Source organism: Gallus gallus, chromosome 17 (genome assembly GCF_016699485.2).
Source record: "Gallus gallus isolate bGalGal1 chromosome 17, bGalGal1.mat.broiler.GRCg7b, whole genome shotgun sequence".
In the NCBI taxonomy this organism is placed as follows: domain Eukaryota; kingdom Metazoa; phylum Chordata; class Aves; order Galliformes; family Phasianidae; genus Gallus; species Gallus gallus.
In genome coordinates, this window is record NC_052548.1 from 9,452,558 (window position 1) to 9,475,736 (window position 23,179).

Here is a 23,179-nt window from a genome sequence, read left to right on the forward strand (position 1 = left end):
TCAAAAGCGTCTGGCCTCTTTCAGTGCTTTTTTTCCTGTGAGCAGGGTGTTGGATGTGGTCTCTCCAGCATTTCTTGTGATGTTTGCTGCTTTCCTGTGGAATTGTGGCCTCTGGTGCCTGGAGAATTGTGTTTTTAGCTTTGTTTTGCAAATTAAGTGCTGCGAGAATAATTTGTTGTTTACTGTTAAAGTGTGGGTACCCAACAATTGAAAGAGAAATGTCTTCCAGTGGGTTTCCCCAGTGAAGGCTGTATCTGGTTCTGCTGGTGAATCTGATTTGTGCGTGAATGTGAAAAACAACACTGAATCCACACCTTAAGGTGTGTTGTGTGAAGCCTTCATGACTGTGTTCCTTCATTCATTATTTGCTCTGTATCTTTTTGGTAAGCATTAGCTGGGTTTGGACTCTGTGCTTTTATTGTTACAGCAGTGTCTGAGTTGCACCACCGGTGCTTCCACAAATTACTTTTGAGAATTTGCTCACCATCTGTGTGCAATAATGAAGCTTTTAGCAAACTCCAGATTGCCACGCTCGTGATGGAGAGTGTGGCTGAAAGCCAGCCCAATGAATTGAGGTCATGTCCCCACTGGGGACTGAAAGAAAACTCTAGGTGAGATGGTCTTGACAGTCCTTCCAGAGGCATCAGTTCCTGGTAGGACTTCGGCAGTCGTGGTTATGGCTGTTAATCTTTGGGCTTTGGCCCCTGAACAGGAGGAGGAGAGAGAAGGGGACTCACTAAAGGAAAGATACTGACTTTTTAACAGTCATAGATGGAAGGAGACATTGCTGAATGGAAGACCTGTAAAACTGGTTGCAGAGGTTAAAAATAAATCATCATCAAAGCAAAATAGACAATGCCTACTTTTCAGACAAGATTTTTAGAGGATTAATACATCTACTGAACCTTTCAGATCAGTGGAGGTATTGCAGTTATCTCAAAGATAAATGCTTCATAGTGTCAAAAATTTAAGAACCTGATATTTGAAATATTGAGGAAAAAATAAGAACTTTTGTGTGTAGGTCTGTGTGGGAGGACATAAGGTGGAAGCATTAAACAAACAAAAAAACCAACCCAAACATGAGCTGTTGTACCAGATAAATACACTGTAATAAGAAAAATTCAATATAAGAGGGACTTCTTGTGGTACGAGTTAAAGTAGATAAATAAATACAATGCAGTGGCAGAGGGCTGTCCTGCGATGTTACCCCGGGGTAACATTTCTGATAGGAGTCGTATCCTGGTTAGAGTTGGGCTCCTTCCAGTTCCTCCCGCAGCAGGGCTCTTGCTGTTCACTTTCTCATTTTCCCCTTCTTTTGTCTCCATGAGCAGAGGATTACAGCACACAAGTTCTACCAAATACTCCCTGATTGTTGGTGCAAATTACACTAATTTTTTAATGAAGAAATTAACATGTCAGTACCATTATTTGAGTGAATGGGTTGCTTCATCAGTGGCATGCAATACAGCAGTGCTTTAGCTGTGGGTGGCTAACATTTATTTTCCGTGTCGCAATCAGGGTTCCATGTGTTCCTTTAAGAGGAATCCGTGTGATTTTCTAGGAGTACGGAGGGCCACAATTGTGTATAATTAATTGAAACTAACTTCCATCTGTGTGGCACAGTATGGAAGAAGTATGACATAGGCTTGCTGTTGGTGAGCCTGAACTTGCAGATCCCTTGTTTGATGAGTTTTGATCATGTGGTGATAAAAGTTTAATTATCTTTTATAAGCAGTAGGTCTCCCAAGAGTTCTCATTGTGACTTTGAGTTCTTGAGTACGTTTTAATAGTCTCAGCTGAGGTTGAACTGTATCACTGGGAGAAACGCCTCAACGCAGAAGTATTGTCAATGCCTGGTACCCAGAATCCCAGGTCTCAGCTACCAGAAATACACGTTGTCACATCTGTTGGAGGTGACTCTTGGTTGGCTGCTTGTGCACTGGACCAGAGCTGGTCTCACTCCAGGTGTGGCAGGTCGAGTTATATCCCACTCGGTCACCTTTTCTAGTTCCAGTTACAGCCTTCCCAGTCTGCCGCAGGTCAGCATGCAGGGAGGATTGAGAGAGTCAATGTGGGATCGTGGTCGTGGTTTGGGTGCACACAGTGAGGTTGGCCTGGACACGGAGCAGAGCTGTTACCCTGTGCTGAGGGAACAGCAGGCTGCCAGCTAAAGGAAAACATTCTCTGATGTAGAAATGCCTGTCGGCTATGTAGGAGTTAAGCCTGGACCACTAATAAAAATAAAACATGGAGGACTTTTTGATTTAGAGGAACATCTTTTGTTTTGAAATTTGAGCAACCAGACGTTGTTCTGGGCAGTCTCAGGATTTCCAATACTACCTTATTTTTATATATCTGAGATATATTTAAAGTTCAATGTGTGCTGTTTTCCTAAGGATGTTTATAATGTGCCTATTCATGCCTAAGGAGCCAGAAATACTATGTGAATCAATTGGTATGTAAATCATTCTCTGCTTTGGAAAGATAGGAGATCATTTCTCCGGCAGTAATTCAATCATAGCTTGTTTTTTGTATAACCACAATACACTTGCCTAAATTTAATTCAAAGTTTATGTTTCCTAGCTACAGTTCTAGTACTTAATTTTCCATGAGTAGAAATGCCATAAATTGTAACAGAAATGAAGGACAATGGTAAAGTGATCTTTTGGGGGAAAGGGGTGGAAAAGTAACATTTCTGTTTTCGGACTTCTGTAGGAGACCGAGTGAAAATCTGCCAAGTCATGGTGTTGTCCAGCCAAGGTTTTTGGCCAGTAAAAACACACTGCAGAATGGCTTTTCTACCTATAGGTCAACCGGAACCCCAAGTGTTGCAGTGTGATGGCTTTGATATTGGTTCCTTTGGCTGTAACTCCATTTCCATTGGGTATCCATCAGTGTGACCAAAGCTTAGCTTACATTAACCAAACCCTTGGGTTTCGGTGGGATCCAGCGTGTGGATTTGAGCTGGTACGGGTGACAGTTGGCCACTTTCATTTTGGACAAAGAGACTCAGGTTGCCAAAGAGCCTCACCCCGCTCCACTGTTGGTCAGCTCGGCTCAGTGAGCAGCTCCTGGCCCTGGGCTCAGAATGAGCCTCTGCCTCTCTCTGGGCTGTGCTTTGCAGCATGTCAGTGGGTGAGATGCTCTCAGGTGTTCTCCTGTCGTTGGGCAAATGAGATAGCAGCATCCCGTTACAACATCCACGCCTCGGGTGCATGGGAGAGGTATTTCTGGTCAAATATGTGTGGTGGGATTTGTTGGCGTGTGACTCCTGTGCACCACTGCTCTCCGGAATGCCAGCAATTTTTTTTTGTGGAGCTGGTTTGGTTGGTGTTGGGTACTGTTGGTGATAGGGATGCCTTTGCACTTCGTGTGCATGTACGCAGGAGGTGGCTTTCCCTTCGGAGCAGCACCTGAATTACCAGTGAACTGCATCTCTCAGCTCGGATGCCCTTGGTTTCAGGTGTCTCCTAAGCAACCCAAACTACGCCAGGAGAAAGACGCCGTTTCTCCCCAGAACGGGCATTTCCCCACCAGGGCTCCTATAGAAAAGCCTCAAGTCCCGCTAGACATTCGCTCTCGCCTCCCTGCTCGGACCGCGGCCACCCGCCCTGCAGAGGCAGCAGGGCAGGGCACGGCGCGCCCGCAGGACCGGGCGGCAGCCGCCGCGCTGCAGGGACGCTCGCCTTGCCGCCGGCTCCGAGGTCGCGCAGGGTGAGGCACCGCTCGCTGCCCGCAGCGGGTACGGGGGGAGGCACCGGCGATCCCGCGGCTCCGCGGGGCTCGGCCCTTCCCGGGCCCGGGGCGGGGGCTGCGGGGGAGCCCGGCCGGGTCCCCGCCGGCGCCGCGCCCTCCCCCGCGCTCCTGCCCGCCTCCCTCCCCTTCCTCCCGCCGTCCCCTCCCCCGGCTCCGCAGCGCCGGGCAGAGCGGAGCCGCCGCGCCGCGCTCGCTGGGGACGCGCGGGGCTTTTGTTCGCCGGCGGCAGGTGAGGGCCGGGCCGCGGCCGCGCGGAGCCCCGGGCCGGGCGGGGGGCGGCGGGGCCGGAGGGACGCGATCCCGGCGGGGCGGGCGAACAAAGCGGCGCGCAAGATGGAGCCAGGAGAGCGGGGCTGCGCCCCCCGCCCCTCCGCGCATCCCTCCGCACGGGCGGCCGCGGGAGGCGCGGACCGGGAACCGCCGCTCGGTGGGCCCGGGGCGGGCGGCGGGGAGCGGCGGAGCAGGGCGTGGGGCCGGAGGCGGCGGGAGCGGGGCGGGGATGATGCTGTAAAACGCTTTCCCCTTCTCTTCTGTCAGCGTTCGGAAGGACTCCCATCCGCGCTCGAGGAAGGCTCCTTCTCCCTCTTCCCCATCCCTCAGCCCTCCTGAGCGAGGCGGCCCACCCAGAGGGCTCTAATAGCAGCCCTGTGTCTGCGTGAAGTTGCTGACATGACTGCCGCCGGGTCCCCGTGCACCGGTAGCGGCACGGAGCCGGGTTTAAAGGGGAATTGTGCTGCAGACAATGCACAGCAGCGGCAGCTGGAGCAGCCCTGGGGACCCGAGCTCCGGTTCTGACATTGCTGCACGCAGAGCCCCAGCCGCAATGACAGCAGCTGCCTGGGGCGGCTGCAGGCTGCAGGCAGGAGCATGAAGTAGAGATCACTGCAGTGCTCAAGATGAACTCCTCTTTGGTTGGCAACCAGAGTGGCCGGCCATTCTGTCTCCTGGCCATTAGCTATTTGGAGACCATCAATTTTTGCCTCCTGGAAGTGGTTATTATTGTGTTCCTCATGGTGCTGATTATTTCGGGCAACATTATTGTGATATTTGTCTTTCACTGTGCACCTCTGCTGAACCACCACACCACCAGTTACTTCATCCAGACTATGGCGTATGCTGACCTCCTGGTGGGCGTGAGCTGTCTGGTGCCTTCTTTGTCTCTGCTGCACTACCCAGTTGTTTTAAGTGAGTCTTTGGTTTGCCAAATCTTTGGTTACGTGGTATCGGTGCTGAAGAGCGTTTCCATGGCCTCTTTGGCATGCATCAGTATTGACAGGTACATTGCCATCACCAAGCCGCTGACCTACAACACGCTGGTCACCCCGTGGAGACTGCGGATCTGCATCCTGGTAATTTGGCTGTACTCATGCCTGGTCTTCTTACCGTCCTTTCACTGGGGAAAGCCTGGATACCACGGGGACGTGTTTCAGTGGTGTGCCAACTCCTGGAACACCGATCCCTATTTCACTCTCTTCATCGTGGTGATGCTGTACGCCCCGGCAGCTTTCATTGTCTGCTTTACGTACTTCAACATCTTCCGCATCTGCCAGCAGCACACCAAGGAGATCAACGAGAGGAGGGTGCGCTTCAGCTCTCAGGATGGGGAGGCAGGGGAGGCACAGCCCTGTCCGGACAAGCGCTATGCCATGGTTCTTTTCCGTATCACCAGTGTCTTTTACATCCTCTGGTTGCCCTACATCATCTATTTTCTGCTGGAGAGCTCCAACGTCTATAGTAACCGCGTTGCGTCCTTTTTGACCACTTGGCTTGCCATTAGCAACAGTTTCTGCAACTGTGTCATTTACAGTCTCTCCAACAGTGTCTTTCAGAAGGGGCTGAAGCGTCTCTCGGGGGCGATTTGTGCCTCTTGTGCTAGACAGAGGGTAGCCAAGGACTCCTCTACCTCTAGGAGCAAAAGATCTTCCAATGGATGTCACGTCTAAGAACACCTATCAGCTTGACTGGGAAGTGCAGGGACAACTCTGTAATTTGCAAAAAGTTAAATATGATTTTATGATGTCCAGATTTGCAAAAAGGTTTCTGAGAAATGCTGCTGACATAGAAAAACCAGGAGCACATATCAGTGTGGTTTCACTTTAAAAAATTTATTGCTGTGGAGGCGGCTGTGGAGTTTCACCTCCATATTCGTTTTTAAGAATAAAGCTGTATCTTGACACTTACCTCTCCAGCTGGTGTGACTGAATGGAGTGGGTGTCTGAGAGCTTCAGCAAAATATAGTCTTTCTTACAGTTCTGCTAGGTTCTTTCGAGATTCGTGCTTCACATGTAAATGATAGATCTGAAGTGGAAATGTCACGGTATATGGTATATTACAGGGATTTTTTAATATATGCCAAAGTATTTTCCAGCATTGTAACAGAAGGGGCCAAACAACTTGTTTTTCAGTGCTACCTAGACAGGACTTCTAGAACAGCGGGGAACAGTGTGAATGTTTTCTCATGATCGTGGTCTCACGGCGCCGTCAGTGCAGCACTCTGATCTGAGCCGTCCCCAGCCCTGCGTCCCGTTCCTTGGTTGGCTGCGTGTGTGCAGTCAGAGTACAGCGTCTGCGTTCTCCTGGTTGTTGTCAAGTAAGAAAAACTTGAATCAGACCACATCTAGCAGTTAAATAAAATGTGTTTTGATAAGCTAAGAGAAAAATACTTGTCATTTTATGATACCAGAATTGTGGCAGCCGCTTGAGAATGATGCCAATATGTGAAAATTGTTCTCCAAACAGTGGAGAAATGCCACATTTTTGTGTGGAAATTTTCTCAAGAACAACTTTAAAAATAACATGTTCTACCCCCCCACCCCCCATCCCCTTTTCTTTAATCTAAATTCTTTTGATATTTTACATACTAGAACTAATGGGAAAGGAAAGAAAACAATTGTCTCCTAACAGCTAAGGGGACTATGTTGCAAATTTAACTGTAGTATTTGAGTTATTCATAAGCGCACAGAGCTAAATCAGAGACATTTTTCTTTAGGCTTCCGGGGATTAAAGATGGTTCGAATATAGCAGGAACTAAATCCTGTTGGCAAACACATATTTAACTGGTCTAACAATGTACGGTATCTGAGAAACAAAGTTTCGTTGACCACGGCTTTTCTCAGGCTTGCTTAAACAAAGCGTTTTTGAGTATTGTGATGCCGTTAAGAATTCAGTGCAGCCCTCAAATTGATTGGTTTTTCCAAACAAGTCTTTTTACTGTGTTGTATTGGAATAGGAAGACATTTGTGAGCCATGGCCTATAGCACTGCGTTGCATCTGCATCGTCCTCTGTAGCCCTGGCCTGGCGCTGTGCTCCCGGTCCGTGCGTTCAGTGCTGTGACTGTGGGGAATTCTTTGAGCTGTTGCAGTAAGTCGTGGTTGGTTCACATTTGTCATATTGGGAAAGGAAAAAAATAGGGAAAGTTAGTTTCAGAAGAGTGTTTCAGAACTGGGGTAGTTCTCTTGGCCAAAGGAAAGACTGTGTATATTTGTTTTCAGGTCTGCTGTTGTCGTTGACCAAGATGATCTCTGTTTTTCGTGGTCCTGCAAGCACACACATTCCCTCCTCTGTGATCTGCTGGGAGCCCCAGTCCCTGGGCCCATGTGTTTGCCCTGGGACAGAGCCATGTTGTGATCTGCTTTCAGTGTTCGTCCATGCTCCAGTCCTTCCAGATGAGCTTCCTCCTTGGTTCATCTGGAAGTTTAAGGCTATCTAAGTCCTGATGCTCTCACAACATTGCTTGTTGTCTTTCATATTAAGATGTTGTCTAGGTCAAGGGCTTACGCTGTCATCTTTGCACAGACACCATAGGGGTGATTCGTTCTGCTAAGCTGTGTCAGTCTGCAGTTTGGTCAGAGACACCTGGCCATGCCAGGTAGCCTTGGCGGGTGGAGCAGAGCATAGCATAGCAGTGTGGTGAGTCATTTATAAATGGTGCATTAGCTCACAGCTGGCTAATTGTTCTCTAGTGCTTTGTAGGTGTCATGGCATGGGTGGGCTTTAGAGAGCAATTTAAGGGCTTTAGTCACTAATATTGAAGCATTTCTGTGTGGTATTTTTGGAGCAGCCTCTCAGGTAAACTCCTAGTTGCTTTTCTCTGCCTCTTCACCTTAGCTAACATTTCCATGTCTTTGAAGCAATGCAATCTAGCATTCAAAGCATTTGATTAAATTTAAAAGAAGAAAAAAAATCTACTAGAGCTTAAAACCCTAAATGTGGTCATTTCAGGTTAAGGTGGAAGCTGGAGGACAAATGTGTGGTTTTTTTTTCCTCCAAATTTTGTGGCATGAATGAAAGGTTTAAGTAGGAGTATTCAGTGCCAGTTTTTGGGAATATGGAAGTTTAGTGTAAATTTCAAGGGCTTAATGATGGCATGGAGATTTAACTTGAGTTGAAGCAGTTGCTGCTTGAGCTGTAAGCCTGGACTTGTACTTAATGTAGTGGTTGGTACAGATTTAGATGGAAATTTGCAGCCGTTGTTGCTTGCAGCTGAAGTTTAACTGTAATATTCCTAACAGCGAGGCTTTCATTCACTCACACTCATCTCAAAGTCTTCATCAGCTCAGGTGATTTCCGTGAGAGGTGAAAGTCAGAATCTGGAAGTCTCTTCTGAGATAAGAAGAACAGAATTGCAGCCAGCTGAAGCATTCAGGTTTCATCCTGCATTTTCAGGCAGTTTCTAATATTGCAGCAGTTGCCTGGTTCATTAGCCTGCATTTCTAGTTCTGTCTGTGTTTTAAATTTTAAGTTACATTTTCCCTGTCAGTTGAAGGCTGGTCAAGGTTTATAGGTGATGAGGTGGTTTAAATATCCATACTGTTTGGATCCGCTGTCTTCAGTGAAACTGTATGGAGGTGATTCTTGGTCCCTGTGCCAACTGTGAGGGAAGAATTTGGGGAAGTATTACCTTGTTTGCTCAGCAGTTCATTTAACGTCCTTCCTCATGTAGTTAACGTGAGGCACAGGAGTCCTTTTCATCACAACGTGTGCTATGAGTTGTTGGGCAGCAGGCTTTCCACTTGGATTGCTTTCATCATTGTAGAGATGCAGCTAATCCTTTCTTGGCCATATCTGTGCCAGAGTGTGCCTGGTCACTTAGAAACTGATGTCAGGAGCACTGTGTATGTGAACGCCACAATGGAGACAATACAGAAATCGAATTACATCTTCATAAACATTGTGTGTTGTGGTATAGTTAAATGAACTAATTTTGAGAGTCCATCTTAGACAATGCAGTTGTTTTTTATTAGATTTCTCTGCCTCACTTTCAAATCGAGCTGCTGCCAGGTCCAGTTTATGGGGTGGAATTCAGTAGGTTTTTTTTAATGCCACAGGAGAAGATTTCTATACGCACAGCTTCTCAGGGTGTGATTATTTGCTTCATGCAGTGCTCATCATTGAAAAAAAATAATACTGGAAGGAGGTGTTCCTCAGAGCAGAAACCTGGGTGAGAATTCCCAGATTTTAGCCCTGCGCGGCATCTCTGCGGCACGGCTCCTTTCCCCTCCGCATAAAGGCTTTACGGGTCAGAAGTCCTCAATTTCAGTAGCTTATCGGTTCTGGAAAGGCGCTCCCAAAGGATACGTCACGTGAAATGGGAATACTCAGTGTGAAAAATGGATGAGCAGCTTTCTGATCCTTGTTGTGTTGTCAACAGCTGTGCTGAACCTTGGTGAGCTGGGAAGGCAAACTTTTCAGCCTGCTCTTATTCCGTATCTGGATCTGAAGTTGGTTGAACTTGTATCCCTAACTCAGGTTGGTGCTTTAGAAAGTATTTTTCTTAGGAACAAAAATCTGAGTGTGGGAGCCAACCTTCAGGTGTGACAAACAAAAGGCCCATTCTATTTTTTTCCAGTGGCTTTATTCATCGATTGTATTTATAATTCTGTTTGAGAAGATGGAAGTTTTGAAGGCTTTATTTAATCATTGTTTCAACATATCTTTAGTGCTGTGCACTTGAAGCATCTGCTAAAACATTTGCCTGACCTGGTCCTTATGTTGTTCCTAAGGTTAAAAACCCTCTTCTTCCCATCTCCCACTTTGCAGAATGCAGTGGCACGTCCTATCAGTGATACCATTCAAAATAAACTTGAACTTTCCCTCGCCACCAATTCTGTCTGAAGCTGACAAAGCACATTTGTAGCTGATGCAAGAGGTGTAAAGGCTCCAGGGTTTTTGTCTGGCCATGGGAGAAGGAATGGGCACTTCACAAACCCTGGGGCTGTTCTGCTGAGGCTGCCAGGAAGGCAGAAGTTGGGGTGCAGTGGAGGAGGCCCAGGCCGGGTCCATTGGCTCTCCCCAGGAAAGCAGTGCTTCCTCTCTGTTCTGTAGGCTGTCTATATCTGTTCCCTGCTTGTCTCTTTCCACTCTCTCCAGTCCCTCCTTTAGGATGATGAGAGACTTCCCCATCATGGAAACAATCCGTTTTACACTAGGAATATTCTGACTTGAAGCTGGCACCTTAAGGCTTCGAGGCTGTTGTTCCCCTTACTGCCTGTGCATTGCAGTCACCACTTTGAAAGATATTTTCCACAGAGAAGCAAAGGCAAGCTAAAGTTATATACATAAAAAGCTTTTGGAAGAGGAAAGCCTCTGAAAGTTAAAATGTAGTGTATGTAGAAGCAGCTCATTGTTTTTAGAGAAAGAAACCGAAAGTTGCTGCGGGCGGAAACAAACAAAAGAAACCTGTGGGGCAGCGCTGCGTGTGCACTTCTGGTATGATGTAAGCTGCAGTTGTGTCAACACAATGGAGTATTTAGTTTGGGTCACATCATTTAGAACACATTGTTGTAAAGATGGAGTTAACCTTTCTTACGATGCTGCAGTGCTCGGATTCTGCCCAGACTGGGAGCAGGGATTCTCCTGCTCTGTTGATGCTTGGCTGCAGTGGGACAGCGTGGGTGATCCGTGATACAGCCGGTGTAGCTGCTTTCTGCCTCCCTTCTGTGACTCGAGGTTACCTGGGTGTGAAATACTGCTAGGCAGAGAGCTGTGCTCGTAATTCTTCACCCCTTACTGACTTGTGCTGCTCTACAGATCTTGCTCCCATCGCCACGTCACACAAAGCACCGTCTGTCTGCTCTGGGTGTGTGTAGCGGTTGGTGCAAGGAAGTGATTGTGGCTTTCACCTGTAAACTGTTTGTATCTCTTGAGCTTTGGCACTTAGTGAAAATATTAACATAAGCTTTATGTTCTTGCATCCTGACCCAAGTTGTTTATTTACAACCTGGCTGCATGTGGTCAGTCTGCACAGTCAGGGCTGATTCTCCACCTTGTGAATTTGCAGTTACTGAAACCCAGAGCCAGGAGGGATCCCCATCCACACGTTGGCCTGGAAGCAGATCCCAGCAGCACGGCCCTGCAGGCAATGGGCTCTGCATGCTGGTACCATGAGGGTGGTAGTTCTGGAATTGAAGCGTTGGCTTCTCAGGCCAACTGGAGACCCTTTGGTTCAAAAGTTACACAGTTGAAGCAGCCCCTCCCAAAGATGAACTCAACAAGTCTTGCTGTGCATGTGTGTCATCCTCCGCTGCTAGGGAGCTCACGTGAGATGAGCATTCAAATGCTTGATCAAAAAAGTCATTCCTTCATTGTAAATTGGAACAAAGTTCTTTCAGGATTTCAACTGTAAGCGAATCCTTGAAAATCAGTGATTAGATGAGCAAAGGGTGACATTCCAATATGCTGGCAGGAGCACTGAGGGATTTGTCAGGGGAAGTACAGCCAGACTTCGCACTGAAGTGGTGTAGGTATATTTATAGTGCTAGTGATAGTTGTGTGTGCGTGGAGACTTTGGACTACTTTAATATAACGTAAGGCTTTGAGCTGTAGCTGACCGAAGTTGCTCGTTTTATGAAGTTACATTAGTACAACACTGTGAAATATTTTTGAATATTAGCGTTACTGGGTATTAGAGTGTTTCATAAAAGCATTTTTAAAAACGTTTTCTATAGATGCTGTCAAAGGAATGGATGTTTAGCGTACAAAAAGTAACTCCCTGAGGGCGCTGTGTTGGGTGTGTTCCTGACCACCTCCGTGTGGGGGGGATTTGGTATTTCTCGAGGATAAATTGTTGTCATTAGAACCTACTAAAAGTGATGGTGCAGTTCATCCTTGGGTCGCAGGAAGCAGCGCTCCCCCAGCCGTGCTTTGGAACTGCCTGAAGGGATTTGACATCACACGTGTTGTGCTCACAGTGATGTCTTTGGAGGTGCTGTGCAGCACGGTGTTTTGCAAGTTGCTATGCTGATAAATTCCTCTCCATATGTAACCTCTGAAATCAAGTTTCTATTGTAATTCTAGCATGTAAACACTAGATTCAATTTTGTATTCCTTTAATGAATGCAACAGGATGGAAATGAGTTTGCGATTGCTGATGATGAGCTTTCTTACTGTTCTTAATACTCGTGGGTATGTCTTTTCTTCAGGGAGTTCAGAATTGTATTAGTACCTTTTTAATTGTTTTTCCACGTGCTGTTTACAATTAAACTGCAAGCATGGGAGGCTGTGCATGCGTGTGCTTTTAGGTTGCTTTGCTGAACAAAATACAGTGGAGCGATGTTCCTGTAAAGGATGCTCTCTTGTCCGCACGTTCCACCTCTGTCTGCTCCTTCACAGTCGCGGGGACAGCAGAAGCCACTGCTCAGGTGATCTCAGTGTGTTCTGCGACCGTTTTTTGTCTGTCTGAGGGCTGCTGTGAGGAATCGAATGGGGAGACAGCCCAGCTCTGCACACGGGCAGTGCCAGTGCTGGTGCTTCTTGCTGAGTGTCAGTGGAAGGGCCAGGAATAGGCAAAATCACACGTAGGAACGCGTGTGTGTTTGCAGACACTTCGTGCGCCTTTGAATGCTGGAAATTGTTTTGTATTAAAAGATGAGCAAGAGTTGTGAGTGTGAAACCCCTGCTGTGAAGGACTGCAGGAAACAAACCCACCGAAGCAGATCAGAGAAGCAGACAGGTGAATTGGAGCCTTTTGGACTCCGCAGTGCTGTGCTGAGGTACCGGCCTGGGCCTCGCAGCCTTCCTCATCTCTGCCTGGGTCTGTTCTGTTGGTACCCGGGAAGGGAGAGGAGGTGGAGGTGGGCGTTGGGTGTTCAGGACAGCTGAGGAGCAGTTGTTGTGGCTCCAAAAATACGTATTTTGTGCCAACTCAGAACTGTTAAAGGCGGGGCAGGGGATCCTCCTCCCCGCTGTTCTCATAGGCGTTTCTGTAGCTGATCTTTTGGCTAAGGGCGATAATAGGAAAAAGCGTAGTTGAGCCAAAACCTGCAAGTGTTACTGATTTAAAATAACTCACGTGTTTTTAAATATTAAGTGAAGTATGTTAAACTGAACTATGTAAATACCTGATGCTAAACCTTTGCATAATTGTTTCCAAGAGGTATTTTTGCTATGAGGTATTAAAACTCAAAGAGCCGTATTACTCCCTTGGAGATGATCTGTACTCTGGCTGTCATACATCTCTTGGCTTGTTTCCTCTTTGCTGTAGATGCACATACATACAGATACATGTATGTACTTTTAAAACAGACGGTTTAATGTGGTAGAGTTGTACAGTCACACCGTTTAGGGCTTTGTAAAATATGTAATTTTAAGAATGTCAGTGTGGTTCTTAGCGAATTTTATAAACACTTTTTGAATCTATCAGCACTTCCCATCCTGAGAGAAACTGCACATATTTCGGTGATTGTTCCACTGGTTACATCTTTGTCTGCCATTTGTTTTGAATTGATGTAATCTTGATACTACTAAGATTTCAAGGGCTGTTGACGTGTTTCACGTAGCCTAGGATTGCCTGTTTGCCAAACGTATGGATCATGCATCAACAGTACTCAGTAGCCTTACTGTTTTGCCTAAAGCCTAGCTAATTTATTTGATATTCTCTCTTTAAAGAGAGGCCTTTGGAAGGAGCAGCATATTTTAGGATGCTCCTTCTCTTTGAAGGGAAACTCAGAACTGAATAGCAGTACTCGTTGATCGGTGATGTTATTGTAGCCAAAGGATGCATGGGTGGTTACTAGGAAGTTTTTGCTTCAAGTTTCTTGATGAAATGTTGTGTTCTACAGAGCCGTGTGAAGAGTGTAGTTTTTTATTCTGAAATGCACTTGTACACTTTATTTGAAAGGTCTGAATGGATCATGAATACGTTCAAGAAATAAATGATACGTCACACGTTTTCACGTCTTGTCTGAGATGACTTTTATGTAACTGGGCGGTGGTAGAGCTGTGTTCCTCGTGGAGGGGGTGGGTTTTTCCTCTTATCCTTCTTGTTCTCAGCAGTCTGGTTTTAGTGTAATCACCAAGAGCAGGACAACCTTCCATCGCGCGCTGTGTTTACGCGTTACCCACACGTGATGTGGGGAGCTGAAGGCGAAAACTCCTCTCTCTATTTTTCCTGTGGGAAACTTGAGCCCTAAAAGGAAATGAACACAGCTAAAGGGCTGGATATCACAAGGGATTCACTTTTATTTTTAGAATTGCTCTATATTGCCATATTTGGACTGAAAGTATGCTCTATCAGTGCACTATTGTATCAAATTGCAGGTGTTTCTCTAAACCATTCATTTTATTTCCACGAATACCTCTATTTATGTGTGAATATTCTTGGTAAGTGCTTACTGTGGGTAACAGCTCTGTTCTGAGGGCAGCGTATCTCGTGAGAAGCTAACAAGCTGTTCCTTTTAAAGTGGCTTTCGTAGTACTTCCTTAAGGTCTCAGTATTGGGTGTAATTCTGTGTGCTAAAATCTTCTCACACTGCTTTGGTCCAAGGCACGTGCAGGGAGGGCGCTCCAGGTAAAAGTCAGTGTTAATACTGCTTATCAAAAGTAATCTTGGGAACACCATTAACCTGCAAAATAAATAAATTTGGTGACGTAGTGTTATACAGACATTAAAAATGTGCTGATCTTATCAGAACCACTTACCCATAGTGTGTAGTGCTGTCCTGCCTGTAGAAGTTTCAGACGGCTTTGGGTTTTTCTGCTCCTTGTGACTGCTGGAAGTTGAGCTGACTCGCTGCTCCCTTCAGTGCCTTGCCTGCGCCCTGCAGCAACGTGCCATGTGCTGATCAGACCCTGAGTGAAGCACGTAACATTCCCTGATGGATGGAATCTCCAGACCTTTCTTCTCATAGTGATTTCTGACTGTATGACAAAACCATTGCAAAGTCAGTGGGACCTCCTTGAGTAATTGCAGTGTGAAAGCGGATTCCATGGTGACAAGAGTGAGAATTTTGCAGCTTGAGTTTTGTTTTCTTATGAGGATGGTGTTTGAATTCAAATTTGTGTCAGCGCTGTGAAGGGGTGCTGTCAACTTCAGCTCTTCCATGTCTAAAGGTGGCTTAAGGTACAGAAAATGCTTCCAATATAGCACAGTCTTAATCTCAAGACATTGGTCAGGACTGCAGCTGCATGCCAGGATTTGCACATCTGGGATCATAAGCATGCTGAACTTTAGAGAAGAGTACAAGGAAAATGTCCTTTAAGTGCATCCATATTAGCAGGTGGGAAGCAGTATGTTTTTTGATGAAGGCTGACAAAGTAGATGGGCTTTTATCTGCTAGACTGCATCCTAGTTTCCATAATGACTCTTGTAGTTTCTTTTTGATTCAGCAGGAGAGGAAGTTTTTAGTATAACTCCACTAATATTTTAAAATGCACAACAAAGGGGAAGGAGAGGTATGTTGTTAGTCTGAGCATCCACATTTTCCTGCTTTCCTTTGGAGCAGTGAACTCATGTGAGAATTTTAATCTTTACTGCGCTTGCCTCAGTTCTCATGGCTGTTTTCCATTCTGTTTTCTTTATTACTTTCTTTTTCTTCCTGTCATTCTTAGCTTTCTATTTTTCAATCCCAGTTTGTGAAGGGTGTGGGTTCAGAAGGGTTTCCTTCAGTTCCCAGTCCCCTGAAAGCATGAGAAATTGCCCATTGAGCCAATTCTCACAGCAAGGTATAAAAATAGGAGTAAAGAAAAGGTTGCACAATGCTTGGATTGCAGCAGTTTGTACTAATGGAGAGATTTCAAAGCCGTGGTTTGAAAAGCATTTTTAAACCTTATCATTTCCGCTAATTTTTCTCTCTCTGAGCTGTGTTTCAGCTGCAGGAACTGGCCTCACAGATTGCTTGAGGAGTTGCACTGAAACACAGGAGTCAAGTGCTGAACAAGTCACGCAAAGCCAGAGAGGGGCTGCTGATTATTCTCTTTAGTCATGACAGCGAAGCCTGTCCTGTAAGTTTCCAACCAGATGCTTTTGCTTCTGCCATAAAATAAGCAAACTGAAAGGCAAGTGGATTTAAGATTATTTTCTGTAATCTTTGCTATTGCAGCAGAACACAGGTAACACTGGAAATCCAATTGTTCAGTGCTACAAATTGCTGTTGGCAGTGAACAGTACCTGTACTCTTGCAAAGGAGGGTACTTCGCTGTAATTCAGTCTTGCAGCCTTCCGAAAAATTGGAACTTATCAGAAGGACCTTATTCAAAAAGTTCTCAGAATTCATTTCTCAGGTGGTGCCTAGGAAAAGTCCTCCTTGGTGCTGGAAAGAGGGACCACAGTAGGCAAAGGAAACATCTGCAGACAGAGGGTTTTTGTTGCTGTGTTACTGCCAACATCCCGGCCTCTCCTTCCCATTTGGTGGTGCTCACAAACCCGCGGAGGGGTCTTCCTTCCATGCTGCAGGTCCCTGAGCCCCACACACAGCTGTGCTGGTGCCATTGCTCTGAGGGATGCCACTGGTTCCCAGCCACCACTGCTCACAGCTCAGCGTGTTGTTTTTCCAGATTTCAAAGGATATCCAGGTTTCCATGCAGCAGCATGATGAAGTCTGGCCTAAGCATCTACAATAGGAATAGTTTGCAAAATGAACTGAATGAACTGGATGAGATGGATCAAAGCATCTCTCTGTCATGTTTAACGTTGGCAGAGACCTTAGAAGACCCCACTGTGGGAATGCCAGCTGCTTGCTTCCCCCCTCTGAACCTGAGTCTGTCCTAGGTGGCACTTCAGGCTAAGCTGGACATTGTTCACAAATGCTTATGGTTTCATGTGGTGTGTCTGACACAGACTAAAAAAAAAAAAGGTTCCATATCCTGGAAACTTTTTATCAGGAGGTTTCTCCGTGGGAGTAGCCAGGATTCCTTCTCGCCCATCCTGTGCAATACTGACAAATCCCATTAGAGCTGGCTGTTTGACGCCACTCTTGCCCACTGATTTCAGGGAGATCATGTGATATTCCAATTGGATTACCGTCGGGAGGAAAAGGCCTATGTTTCCCTTGATACTGTACTGAATTATTATGCTTTGTCAAACTCTTTTAATCTCTACTTGGAGTTTTCACTACGTTTTCTGTAGGACTTGATGCAGGCTCACATGGTATTTCTTCCAATTATCTTTTCAGTCTGTTGTTCACACTTAATGTTTCTCCTAACTGTATGCTATCTGTTATTGTGCAGCTTTCAAAGCACTTCAGACATCTGAAAATGATTGCATCCGAGAAATGTAGAGAACAAAGTTCCATCCTCCTGACGCTGAACTGCCCCGCTCCTATAGGCAGCTGTCCCTGCATTTTATCATGCTTTGCTGTATGCTGCTCTTATGCAATTTTCTACTTCTGTATTGCCTAATTTTATGGAAGGAATGGAGAGTGGTTTCACTAGCTGGAGCATTTAGGAGAATGAAAGAAAGAACCTAGGACGGCAGTATACAGCTGCTTACAATTGTTCTTTACCCTCCACAGCTTAAGATAAATGAAATGTGACCAGGCAGAATTGCCTTCAGAAGACTCCAAGGGAAGGCTGCTGTCTGCATTGCAATGTCCCGGAGTGTTTTTGTGTGTGTGTGTGTGCGTGTGCTTTTTCTGCCACTCACTGACTGTTCCCAGATGTGCTTAGGTAACCAAATCTATCAAGATTGTGATCTGGAGCTGCCAGCCTGCAGGCAGTCTGTTCTGGTTGAGTAGGCTGTATTTGTTAAATTTAGAACAGTGCGCAGAACACGATGTCAATCCCTTAACTCTCAGCCCTCACATATAGTAATTTATTCTCTAGTGACATGTTTTAGTTTATACTACCTCAATTTTTGTTTTTACTTTTTCTAATAGGAGTCTCCACAAGACAGTGCTATCACCCGAGACATCAATCGAACGTTTCCTGCTCATGATTATTTTAAAGATACTGGAGGAGATGGTCAGGACTCCTTGTATAAAATATGCAAGGTATTCTTTACATTCTTGTTCTGGTAACTTATATTTAAAATCATTAACAGATGTATCTTTGTTACCTGAGAAGAACGTGTGGATATTACAGTTAGTTCACTGTATCTTGGAGGCAGACTCTGGCTTGTTCTTCATTGCAGTTGTTTTCCTGGTTATAGTGCCATTCGGATAGGTGATCTGAAGTAGTAAGCCCTCCAGATTCCTGAGCACTAAGTTGTTTAGTACAGAAACTTCACAGGATTCCAGACATGTCAGCCTGGATCAAGGAACTGAATGGAGGAAATGAACCTCAGTTTAGAAATTGTCATTTTTCCCCCTCGTATCCAAAGATGGAATGTAGAGACAGGGACACAACAGATCCTCAGCTAAAGGTTAAAATGCAGTGAGAGAGAAATGGGATCCATCCTTGTGATAGCAGGAAGGGTGCTCATCCCATTTAGTGTAGTTGGATGGAGATTGAAATAGAAACCCACGTGTGTGTTTGTGACAGGCCTCCCTGACCAGCACTTCTACAGCTCACTTCTCTAACAGACAGCTGAATTGTTTTGTGTGACAAACATTGGCAAAATGCAGCTATGAAGAATGAATATGAAATCTTTTAGTGCTCTTTCTTTGTGCTACTGGTGTTTCTCTTTCGCAAATGACCTCCTAACATCCCTGAAGCTGTTCAGGGGTAAAAGCTCTCAGATAAGTAGCTTAATAGACTCCAGCAGTCTTGCTGCATTACTGTAACCAGCTGCTGCTACTGTTTGTCATGGTTTGATTTTCACACAGGTTATTCTCTCCTTTGAATGGCACCAATACACCTCATGAAAATTTCATGGAGCTGTGTTCAATGCAACATTTTGTTATCTTTGTGCTTTTAGCTCAGATATGCTATAAAAAATTGGATTCCTTTTTTAGGCCTATTCTGTCTATGATGAAGAGATTGGTTACTGTCAAGGCCAATCGTTTCTTGCTGCTGTGCTGCTTCTACATGTAAGTGGTGTTTTTTTTTCCTCCAGTTTGTTTTAAGCTTAAGAATTAATATTGCTCCACGTCTGGGAGAGACATTGGTAACCCTGAACTAGTGGGCTTGCAGGCTGCTTATCCACTTCAATGTTGGTAAATAATAATGTGATTTTAGACAGAATAGTAAATTGTTTAAAACTAACTGAAGTATTCATAACAACTCTTGTCTACAGTCTGTTCATTTCACTGTGTTTCTGTTTCAGGACCCCTTCCAATTGAAACCGTACAGCCTTGTACTCATGATCACTAGTAGGCACGGAATTTGTGTAGATAGAATTTGTGTACAGACAACTGTAAATGTTTCTGTTACAGGGTTTCAAGGTCAGACTTAAGCTTTTTATAAGACCTTTCTATTGAAATCGGTCAGAAATATGGTTGGTAATGACCACGTGTGTATACACAGTAGTGGTGTATTTGTGGCATTGATGGGATGTCAGTCTCTTAGTGGGCCTCAGTGCTTTGAACACTATACTGCCTTTATTTGGGCTCCTGTACTGTGGGCCTTTGTGCTTTTTAGTTTTAGAGGTTATTGAAGGATAAAATAGTTTTTTTTTTATTTTGTTAAGAATATATTTTTTAACTTAATGTTATTGGTAAAAGTGGCCTCAGCAGAGTAGTATCCTTTAATTGCTTGGGTGTTCAGAAGCCAGGGAGTTTGATGCTTACTGTAAATCAGAAGCAAAAATTTCAGATTTGCTCGTGCTCAGGAAATATGAGAGGATTTGAAATCAGTACAAATTATTTATAGACCATTCTTTTTTTAAGACGTCTGCTTTTACTCAGTGTGTGTATGGTGAGGTGGGCAGTTGCAACTGAGCACTTCCTAAGCCCTGTAGTGCTCCGAGATTTCTTCTCCCCAGCTGATTCTCAGTGACTGTTGCTGCCAGTGAGAACTGAGTATGAAGGCATCTCTGCAGTTTTCAGTGGAAGTCTGGTCTTCACGGAGCATTTTCCATACTGTACATTGTAAAGTCCGTGGAGGATGCAGAACATAACATAAACTCAGTTCTTTTTAAACGTCAGCCAAATGACTAATCATAACAGCCTTCTAGTTCATTGTAACTGTAATATGAAACATTTGCTTATTGACCAATTAATTCTTTATTACTGTACTGAATCAGATCAAGAAGGGTGATACTTCATGATAGGAGACCTGAGCACTTCTACTGAAAGATACACACTTCTGATTTTTCATTGTCTTATGCCCATTTCTTGAATATCCATTGCAGTAGAGAGACTCATGGAGAATGGAGAATTCTTTCTTTAACAGTTAGGTATTGCCTGTGGAAATAAAGTATGCAATAAAAAGGCTGAATTTCAAATAGGTTTCTTTGAAATGAGCCTTTGGAGTACAGCTGCTAGGGAATACAGATATTGAAAAGCATTGTAGAAATGGAGTCCATCACTACCAGACCAGCGTATGTCAGCAAAGTTCTCAGTTTTAACAAACTCCATCTGCAGATTAATAATAGAATACTGAGGTGGGTGTTCTGGCCTTTAAAGGAACAAGCGATTGGCCTGAAGTCAGACTTTACTGTAGAAATATAGAAAGCTGAATTTTTGTGTTTGGGAGGAACGTCTAAACACTGACAAGCCATGATGAGTGTATCTTCGGTTTTTGGCAGGAAAGGGATATTAAACTTTCCTAAACCAGTGATGAGTTGGGATAAATTGAGTTTTTGTTAGCAATTACTGCTCTGTCTTATTCATGGCAGCTGAAAAATAAGCATGAAATGTAATTAATGTCATTAAAAAAGGTAAATATATAACTAAAAATAAGGGAAAGATCCTGTTTAACATCCTCTGACGGTACCACATTTGTCTTAGTTACGTAGGTGACAGAATTAGGCTGTTGAAGATCTGTAGGATTCTGGCATATGTGTAACAAATACGACAAGAAGCTGCGTTGGTCTTGATGTCTGAAAGATGTATTTTTAGTTGGGTGACGTGGAAGTGGTTTATTCCACTGAGTGTGAATGAAGTGCAGTTTCCAACACCAGATCTCATTTTGTGTGCTGGTTCTCTTGGTTACTTTGGAACTGTCTGCGAATGGGTTAAAAAGTAGTAACAGCTCGGCCTTTCTGTACCAGGGAGGAGACCACAGTAAGGGCAGATGGAACTGGTGTGAAGGATTTAAATGCTCTGTGATAAATATGCTTTCTTCTCGCAGATGCCTGAAGAGCAAGCTTTCAGTGTTCTGGTCAAAATCATGTTTGATTATGGACTCAGGGAACTTTTCAAACAAAATTTTGAAGATTTGCACTGCAAGTTCTATCAGCTGGAGCGCCTCATGCAGGTAGGGGCTCAGACTTGTGTGGAGTCAATGGTCTGGGGCCTGCAGTTCAAAACGGCAAAACAAGCTGTTTATCTTACACATTAATAGTGTTTGTAGCCTCTTAGTAAGGAGGAAGAGTGAGGACTATCCACACTGAAGGCTTTCTGAGAATAGAGGGTGCTGAGCAGAGGCCTGTTTGCCACCATGGGCAGCACAGTGGGTTTGAGGGCCGACATGTCCGACCCCCTGGGGCAGCTCTCCTACTGACTGCCCCAGCAGGGGCCTCACTGCACACAGCTGCAGTGCCCTTGCAGGGTCAGCACAGTGCTGCCTGGGTTTCTCACTAGGATGTGTGAGCTCAGGAACTTGGCTCACTGTGCGTTTAATACAGTGTTCTGAGCATCCACACTGAGCCTTCAGCATCCTTGGAAGGTTCTTTAGTGTGTCAGGCAGCTGCTCTGTCAGGTATGGGTGGATGCATAAACCTGCCTTTCTGCACTCCCCAGCTCCTGTTATGCTTTCAGATTTCAACTGCTCCTCCACGAGAGTGTAAATTAATTTTCTTTCTTTCTTCCTTTCTTTTTCCATTACTATATTAGGAATACATTCCTGATCTGTATAACCACTTCCTGGACATCAGCCTTGAAGCACACATGTATGCTTCCCAGTGGTTCCTTACATTGTTCACGGCAAAATTCCCTCTCTACATGGTCTTCCATATTATTGACTTACTCTTATGTGAGGTATGTGTTGCAACTGAAGACTTGTACTACTAGTAACTTTTGACTGTTTCTCACCATCTTGATTCACATCCATGTTACCAGCTGTTCTTCCAGAGCTAGGCACGTGATACTTTTATGTAGAAGTGTTACATTTTCACAGTGGAAAAGAGTTCTCAGCATTTTAAAGAAATGAATTAGGAACGTATATATATATATTATGATATTTCAGAGTACTGTTTAATGTGGATGTAATTCCATACAGTGCTCACAGATGTAAGTTAATTTAGAAATGTGGATGAAAGAGTCCAATTTTCTTATGTTATTTAATTGTATTATACACTGTGATAACGTTTGTGGTGTTCTTTTTAGAATATGGTTGCAAAAAAGGCCATCCCATGTAGAGCAGCTCAGCTAATTTCTGTGCTGGTGATCTCACAAGCCTGGGGCCCTTTTTCTGGGAGACTTGAAGTCTCTTTATACTTCCCAGCATATATTTAGAAAGCAAAACTATTTACTTCGAGATTTGGACAAATGCATATTTAAAACAGCATATTTGGTAGTATGTTGGTACACAGTATAATTTGATTTGGAGCTCATTAACATGTATTAACAATTCATGTTTTGTACCAAACATCCGTGAGTTATCTCATGATTTACTCTTACTGGCTGATTAACATTATTTTGCATTCTCTACCAGATCTGTAATTGCTTATGTGGAGTGGTACAGTTTGTCTAAATTTTGGACATTGAAGGGTTTCAGCATTCATAAATCTCCTGGTCAGTTTTACCCTTTCTCTGTTATCATCTGCTGCTTATTTTGTCCATGTGCCAATGTAATTGAAGGCAGCAGATGGTATCTAGAAAATCAGATATACTTGTTTAGAAACACATTTTAAATTCACAAATAGTAAATGTGTTCCTAGTGAACACTGATTTTTTTTTTTTGTTTTAAAATACGAGTGGAAAAAATTCAATGGGAAAAGAAAGACAATGTTGAAATCCAATGAGCAGTGTGTGGTGATTAGGGAAGGCACCCCTTAAGAAGTTGTATGCTACTACTGACTATAGGGACTGTTATAATTAACCAGGCAGCTTAAGTAAAACACCTCTAACAAACAGTGGCAAAGTGGGTGATGTGAGACTCTGTCCTGGAGTGAGTTACCTTCTTTTTTATTGCAAGAATTATTCCAGCTTTTGAATACCAGAAATT

At 44.5% G+C, this 23,179-nt stretch overlaps 1 protein-coding gene across 9 annotated transcripts in view; it reads left to right on the forward strand.

Moving 5' to 3' along the window:
• Positions 1-23,179, forward strand: part of RABGAP1 (RAB GTPase activating protein 1) — a 72,688-nt gene that overhangs the window by 37,984 nt on the left and 11,525 nt on the right. For all 9 annotated transcript variants that reach the window (XM_046901832.1, XM_415391.8, XM_015279575.4 and 6 more), the window contains 4 exons: positions 17,848-17,961; positions 18,865-18,939; positions 21,143-21,268; positions 21,847-21,990. In XM_046901832.1, coding sequence (XP_046757788.1) covers positions 17,848-17,961; positions 18,865-18,939; positions 21,143-21,268; positions 21,847-21,990 — 459 coding nt within the window. The remainder of the gene's footprint in view (positions 1-17,847; positions 17,962-18,864; positions 18,940-21,142; positions 21,269-21,846; positions 21,991-23,179) is intronic.